This window comes from Dioscorea cayenensis, unplaced genomic scaffold (assembly GCF_009730915.1).
Source record: "Dioscorea cayenensis subsp. rotundata cultivar TDr96_F1 unplaced genomic scaffold, TDr96_F1_v2_PseudoChromosome.rev07_lg8_w22 25.fasta BLBR01001243.1, whole genome shotgun sequence".
NCBI classification, from domain to species: Eukaryota; Viridiplantae; Streptophyta; class Magnoliopsida; order Dioscoreales; family Dioscoreaceae; genus Dioscorea; species Dioscorea cayenensis.
Window position 1 is genome coordinate 102284 of NW_024087634.1, and position 7945 is coordinate 110228.

At 38.2% G+C, this 7945-nt stretch overlaps 1 protein-coding gene and 1 pseudogene across 1 annotated transcript; one reads left to right on the top strand and one right to left on the bottom strand.

Moving 5' to 3' along the window:
- The first annotated feature begins 998 nt into the window (after positions 1-998).
- Positions 999-5135, top strand: LOC120255923. The gene is made up of 3 exons (XM_039263692.1): positions 999-1243; positions 1834-2044; positions 2699-5135. Exons 1-3 carry the CDS (start codon positions 1025-1027, stop codon positions 4948-4950), a joined length of 2682 nt encoding a protein of 893 aa, XP_039119626.1. The 5' UTR covers positions 999-1024; the 3' UTR covers positions 4951-5135.
- On the bottom strand, positions 5124-6595 carry LOC120255924 (annotated as a pseudogene).
- Between the last annotated feature and the right edge of the window lie 1350 nt (positions 6596-7945).

The window sequence follows — 7945 nt, forward strand, 5'->3', positions numbered from 1 at the left end:
CTGAAGTGCAGAGACCAAAAGGAAAAAGAGAGAAAAGTACAGTGACCATTTTTATGATTAAATCTTTTTTTTTAATTGTGATTTATCCACTCCATCAAATATATGTATATACAACAAAGTTTAAATTTTTTAATTAGATAATTAATATTATAAATTAAAATTCAATTAATTTTTAATCTAAATCAAATAATTCAACCTACTTATTTGGATTTTGATTAAAAAATATAGAAGATGGGAAGGGAAATTATGTTATAAGATTTCATTTCCCTAGCTATTTGTTTAATTTTCTTATTTCCAAATCAAATCACAGATAATTAACCCATGATATTTAAATAAGAAAAAAAATTAATAATTTTTATCCACTCAAATAACTTACCTATATAGTTGCAATCACAACTTGACAACTACATCATTAACAAAAAAAAAAAAAAAATCAAAATTACATGTACACCCAATAAATTTTCTATTTATATGCATACCCTTCAGTTAAAGATGTGGAAAATACCCTTTCACATAATATGAACTATATTCTAACAATATGTAATAGAATGTGTTAATTTCTAATTTTGGGAAAGGGTTTATTTATAAAATATAAAAGAATTGAAATTATTTCTGTGGATATAGTTACATTAAAATTAACCCATTATTCACCATTATCCAAACAAAAACACACAAGATAAAAAAGAGTAAATTTTAGTTTCTTTATCTAATTAAATTAAGTTTCACATTATTTGAATAATTCTAGTAACTAAATCATGTAATCATATTTTTACTAACATATTATCACTCTATAAACAAGGGTTTTTTTGTATATAATAAATATTACAATCTCAGGGGGTAATTCAAAAAGTGTTCTTGCTTTAAAATCTAGATTACGATGTTTTACAGGGCCATTTACGCAAAAAAGTTATTAAATTTATTATTACCATTTAGTCCTTCTCAAAATCACAAGGGGTAATACGTAATTTTGTTCTTTCATCTCTCCAATGGCGCGAACCCTATAAATTGGGAAGAGCTTTCGTCAATGGAGTCTTGGAGCTCTTCTTCTCTTCAGAGCTCATCAATGGCGTCTCCTCAGAGGATCAGTGCTGCGAGAAAGCATATAGAAGAGATTAGAAGAACCAAGTTCTCGATTGGAGCTCCGGAGATGAGCGTTGAGACCAAGGAACTCGTTGATTCTGCTGAGAGACTTGCTGAGGAGATCGACAAGGATGGCTTCAGCTTCGTCCAGGAACTTATCCAGGTAAAATGAAAATCTTTAAGGATTTCGGGTTGTTTAAGGTTGTATTTGGTTTTGATTTCAATGGTTTAATTCGTTTGTATCTTGTGGTTCTCCATTTTAGGGTTCTTGATTGTGTTCTTGTGTGGATGTTTGTTTGGTGCTATTGTGTGTGATTTCTTTATTTTCTTGATTTTGAGTAAAGCTAATTAAGAATGCTTTGTTATGTTCAATCTAAGTTTTATTGGCTTAATTAAGGTATGTTTGGATTGAAGGGAAAAAAATGAAAGAAGGGAAAATCAATTGCTGGAATCTTGAAGGAAATTTAGGAATGTTTTGATGGATTTAGTTATTATGCTCAATCTAGTGCTTGTTGGTTCAATTAGTTTTGTTTGGATTGAAGGAAAATGGAAGGAGAAAAGAGAAAGGAAATGAAAAGAGAAAGCTTTAATAATACAAGAAACCAAATTTCCTTCTTGTTTTCTTCTTCGTTCCTCCATTATGCCTTGAATCATGACACGTTTGGTTGGCTTTCATCTTTTTCATAAAAATGTTTTTTTTTTCAAAGAATAAATAGTTATTTTTCGTTGTGTTCTCTGTTTACCTGAATGCAGAATGCTGATGAGAATACATACGCAGCTGATATAATCCCTACACTAGAATTCAAAGTCGTAACAAAAGATTTGACTTTTAGTGGATGTGCACAAACTCTTTTTGTCATGTGCAATGATGTTGGATTCTCAGAGCAGGACATTGAGCGAATTTGTAGTATTGGCAAGTCAACAAAGAAGGCAAGAAGGCATGAAGGTTTTGTTGTTCAGAGAGGTGACTCATTCTTCTGTTTGATCTTTGATATTATTGCCATGCTTGATCTTTCTTCTATTACAATTTTGTGCCTGTGTTTTTTAGGCTTGTTTTGTTTATACCTGTTGCAAAAGTGACCTAGTGAATATGGATAAGAGAGATTTTATGATTTATACATTCAATTTGATCTTTATTGAGATACATAATGGCTTCATCTAAATCAGTATGGCACTTCTGCTCAGGATCCCAGAGCATTAATAAAATTGAATCTACTATGTGTATTCAAATTTCGTTTGTTGAGTGCCTGCCTTATCTTGGTTTTTTGCAGATTCTGAGTGTTCAGTAGATTGTTTTGTGTAGGTTAAATGTTACAGATATTATTTCTGAAGTCTGATAAACCATTGTTGCTAGGCCTTGCATATTTATTTATTTATTTTTTTACTGTAATTGTGTAATGCTTGTAAGTGATCTGGCTGATCTTATTTCTTAGATGCAATGATACTTGACTGAAATATTTTTCTTGTGTGAGTTTCTTGAGTGCTGTTAAATTCATTTATTATTGCATCCTGGTTATGATCATAGAGCCTGACTGAATAACATTCAGCTTTATTGCTCTCTATATTGTCATGCCTGTGGTTTACCAATCCCCATCCCAACATCAGGCTCTTTCTGCAGGAATTGGGTTCAAGAGCGTACTTAAAATCAGTTCACAACCATACATATTTAGTAATGGCTATCGAATCAGATTTACTGAAACAACTGATTATAAGTGGCCAATTCCCATTGTTCCTGAATGGGTGGATTCTGACCTAATTGTTAAAGCAGTAGAGAATCAGTTTTCTCTCAGAAAGGAACATATAGGTACCATTATTGTTCTTCCTCTGAGGCCAGAGAAGATGAATTTTGTGATTGGGCAATTTGGTCAAGTACGAGGAGAGAATTTGCTCTTCTTGTCCAAACTAGAACGGCTAGTGCTCATATATTTAGAGCCTCCATTTCCTTTTCGGTTTTTGTTATTTAAGATGGTCAGCCGAAAGACTAAATACACTGTCACAAATGAGTCACACACAAGCTCGTCGGTGGTCTCCCTCTCAATCAATAATGGAGGTCAGTTATTCTCCTGTGACTATTACTTGTACAGGCAGATATTTCCTATGAAACCTGAGCTCAGGATTAATGGAAGAGAACTTATGGAGAATGTTGTCATTGCCATGGCCTGTCCACTGGGACCGAGATTGACTGAAGGCTTTCCTGTTGGCATTTTCTCACAGTTTCCATCGAGGATAATAACCATATTCCCATTCCTGGTTCAGTCTGACATTGTGCAAACTGACCCCATGGATATAGATTTTGACAGCAAATGGAATAAGGAGGTTTTCAATAATGTTCCTGTCGCATTTTTAAATGCCGTCAGGACCTTTGTGAACAATGTGCAAATGAGTAAGGATGAGGCTGGAGCTCATGTTATTTGCTGGTTACCTGCTAATGTACTCAGCATTGGCAGATCCAAGGAAGCAGAGGCTATAAACTCTATTATGCTGGCAATCCAACACAAGGTGAAAGATTTAGCCATAGTACCTTGTGAGTCATTATCTGATGGAAATATTCAATTTGCAAGGCCATCTGATGTGAGAATGATCTTACCTTGTTTTCGGAGAATCCTGACCTGTTTGAAGTATGAAGAGATACATCTGAGCCCAATGCGACCTGGGGAGAAATCACCTCTTTGCCAGCCTCTAGACAATAAGGAAAATAGGGGAATTATGGAGTATCTTGGAGTGGACTCCTCAGAATCCAACCCTGACTGGTATGACAAATGTATACAAGATTGCAACCTAGTGCAACAGCTCGACGAGGACATGTATGCTGTGTTCCTATTGGCTTTGGCTTCAAACTGGAGTGTATTGCGCAAAAGTGCAGTTGGTGACACCCCGATTCTGAAGTACATTGCAGAAGATAACAAAGAGAAGCTCTTTAGTATGAATACTCTCAGAAAGGGTGAGGTCAAGCTTTGTTTCGCTGTGAATGCTCGCGAGCATGCTTGGATCAGTCAATGGCATCAGAAATTTGGTTTCCCAGGCAATCTGTTGTTCTTGCCAAATGAAATCCAGGATGTCATCACAACTCACCGGAGAAGCAACATCATGTGTGCCTGGCTGAATCTCGAAGCTAATGTGTCGCAGATACTCGTTTGTGATTACTCATGCATCTTAATTAAATACCTACAGGAAAAACAAAACCTTGACTCCCTAATACAACTCCCTCTTTTTCTCCATGAATCCAAGGTGAACAATTTTCTCTGGGAGTCAGAGGTGTTTAGATTTTGCCAAAAGATGCCAATAGTTGATGATTGTCGCAATGTGCATGTGGACCGAACTTTAACACTTGTTCCTGCAGCTGGCAGCAAATGGATGAAACTTTTTGGGTTCAACCCCTTTGCTGACAGCAAGTATATCCCCCTGGGGAGTTTTTATAATCAAATTCAAGGAGAAACTTCAGACTTCATGAGCTACTTGTGCAAGTATACTAATGCTGTTGATTTGCCAGAGCTATGGCCTCCAAATGTAAAGTTACCATGCACTTGCTCTCTTTTAACTGCTGAACAGGCCTTTATATTGCTTGACTGGCTCAAGTGTTTGAGAAAGAAGAAAGATGTGGTGTTACCTGAATTGTTCATCGAGAGCATCAAAGATGGACAATGGATGAAGACCATCACCGGTTGCGCTTCTCCGAAACATTGCATCCTTTCTACTCCGTACGAAGTCTCTTGCAGCGTTACCGCCTCCATCACATCCATCGACAAAGAGTTTTATAACAACAGACTTCATCTTTACAAGGATGAACTCGAATTCATCGGCGTCACTATAAACTGCAGCACTAAAAATCCCCAAGGATGGAGCTATTACCGTGTAAGCTTGCTTTTCTGAAATTTAGCTACTTGAATGAATACTGACTGAGTCTCTCAGTTTCTTTTCAGTTTTAGTTTTAATTGATTCTTTATATGTTCTTCATCATCATCTTCTTCTTCTGTCTGAATTCTCATATTACAAACCGAGTATAGTGATTCATTTACACACTAGAGAACCATAGGGACAAAAAAAGTAAAAAAAAACAATGGAACAGTGTCATTCATTCAATAAGTGTCAAACAATGGCTGGCCGGACCTTTCACCTCCGGTGAGCTCCGTTGTCATTGGAAGCTGCTCTGCAACTTTCCAAACTTTAACAGACTTATCCAAGCTCCCACTGTAAAGCACCCAGATGGTGGCTCCCCCTGGCGCCTCTACATCAGGCTCCACCGCCAAGCACTTCACCGGACCCAGCATGTCCGGTGAGCACCGACACACATGCATGCACAGCCCCTTCCCTCCTCCACACACAAATTGTGGAGTCCGCCGATCCACTGAACACCATAGCTCCGGCAGCCGCCACGCAGAGCACTGCCTGCCGGTGCCCTCTCAGCTCACCACCATGCACCATTCTGCCCCCATCTCTCTCCCAAAAATTCACCACACCATCTGATGACCCTGCATACACTGCCAGTGCCCCCGGCCCTACTGCCAATGCTGTCACGGCACTATCCTGCCGGAGCACGGTCCCTTGCAGTTCATGCCTGGTGGTTCTCTTCTCCGGCGCCGTCATCTCTTTTCTCCACATTTTCACTGTGCCATCAGCAGAGCCAGTGAAAACCAACCCTTCCAGTGCGACAACGACGACGGCATTGACGGTGTCTTCATGCGCCTGCACTGACTCCAAGCATTTAGAATCAGCCACACGCCAGACCTTGAAGGTGCGGTCCCAAGAACCAGTGTAGAGCAAACCATGAGCTTCATCCATACTGAGGCATGACACGGCATCAGAATGTCGGAACTTGGCCGCGGCATGGCGGCCTTTGCGGCGGCGTGGCTGGACGTAATTCCTGGGGTTGATGGACATCTTGATGAGGTCTTTGAGAGTTGGGAGAGTGCCAACACGTTTGTGAACTTTGGGGTCTTTAGGGGATTGGCGCCACACTCGGATTTTGCCGTCTTGGTGGCCGGTGAAGACACGGCCGCCGGAGATGACAATGGCTTTGACAAGGCCGGAGGAGGACTTGAAGCCGGAGAACTCCTTCTGATTACGCCATACACGGATGTTCTTGCTGTCAGAGCCAGTGAAGAGGAGGCCGGAGGAGGCGGCGAGGGAGTATATGTGGCCTTCTTCACGGACGAGAGAGCCGACGAGGCCAGTGCCAGTGGGGAAAAAGATCGGCAGCAGGCGGAGCAGAGTGGTTGTTGGTGGTGGTAGTGAGAGTGGGAATTGGACCAAGGGGACATGTTAATGGGGGAGCTTTCGGTGGAAGTCGGATTCCGGTCGGAGAAGCTACTGCTGCTATGTCGTTTTGTTGTTGGTGTCCTTGTCGGAAGGATCATCGACGACAGTGGCAATGACTGGTGTGGATGATGATGATGTGGTGAATAAAGGGTCTGAGTGGGTGTAGTGGAGTGATGATGGTTCAATGTTACTGCATGGCTCTGTTTCTTTGCCATCTCCTCCTCCTCCTCTTTCTCTTTTCTTTTCTTTTCTTTTTTGCTTTTCCTTTTGTTTTTGTTTTTGTTTCTCTCCTTTCATTGATATATTTATATTAAGTTATATATACATACTATATATATATATATATATGAGAAAATAGAGTGATATCTATAGCTAAATGTGTATGTATGGAAGAGTGTGTTTGGAGAGGAGTTGATATATGGGAAACAATTTAGGATGATGAAGCTGTTGTTAAAGAAAAAGAAGAAAGAAAAGGAGGGAGAGAAGGGAAGAAGAAGATTGATGATGATGATGATGATGAAAAGAGATAGAGTTGTGTTTGGGAATGAGAGAGAGAGAGAGAGAGAGATGAAAGGGAGAGAGGATTTGTTGGCGGGAAAAACGGAGGTCCGCGAGATGGGAAGAGGGGGTTGGGTTTGTTAGTTGATAAGATTAGGATGTGTTTGAATTTTCAATTTTGATGGGCTTGTGATGGTCCTGATGGATTGGTTGGATTTATATTTTTCAATGTTTCTTCTTTCAAGTGACTTGGTCTAGTCAATTCATGTTTGGTAAAAAAATAAAAAACTATACATGGAAGGTATGTTTACTGGCCGAGAATTAATTATCTGGCAAGGATCTCACACTCACTTTTTATAATGAGTCAATACCATTAAATTATGAGTTCTTTAATTGATGATTCATTTTTTTTAAAAAGAGGTCAAATATTTGATTTCGTTGTAGGTAGATATACTTATATTTTTATATATTTTGTTTAATAAAATATAGACAAGTCATTAGTTAGAGGCATACAAAGGTTTTCTAAATATGTAACTACGAGAGATTTGATCTTTAGTCTCTAGCCAAGCATAAAGAACCCAGAGCTAAGTATGTTACTACGGGAAACTTGATCTTTTGTTTCTATCCAAACGGAAAGGAACAATGCCTATAGGATAAGGTGTTTGTTTGTATACTATAATTAGTAATATATTATTTATTTTATTAGTTGTTATGGACCTCAAACTGTTAAAGTTGTATGTTTGTTCCTAAAAAGATCCTTCTATAAAACACACACAATTAATATCTAGATTTTTAATTTTTTTAATCCAAAATAATATTTATTTGATTATGTTTAAGGAAAATATGGAGCTTTGAGAGTTTTTGAATGAAGAAAATAAATAAAAAGAGTATGATAGGACTGGGATTAGTGGGAGATGTTTCAAACGTTAGGGATTAATAGGGAATTATAAAAGTCAGTCAAATTTAGGAATATTATTTTGCTTTTTGTTTAATTTATTTGGATATCATGCAAATTTTGACCAGAATAAATAAAACAAAGTTTAAATAATAAATCCCGTACAAATTAACTTATTAGTCCCGCCTTTGTTTAGATTTTTTACAAGATGCTTAA

Bases quoted from the DNA above. Each gene is read 5' to 3' on its own strand.
- LOC120255923 (XM_039263692.1), top strand. From the start codon at position 1,025: ATGGAGTCTTGGAGCTCTTCTTCTCTTCAGAGCTCATCAATGGCGTCT. The intron at 1,244-1,833 runs GTAAAATGAAAA...ACCTGAATGCAG, and splicing joins TCGTCCAGGAACTTATCCAG to AATGCTGATGAGAATACATA. The intron at 2,045-2,698 runs GTGACTCATTCT...CTCTTTCTGCAG, and splicing joins AGGTTTTGTTGTTCAGAGAG to GAATTGGGTTCAAGAGCGTA.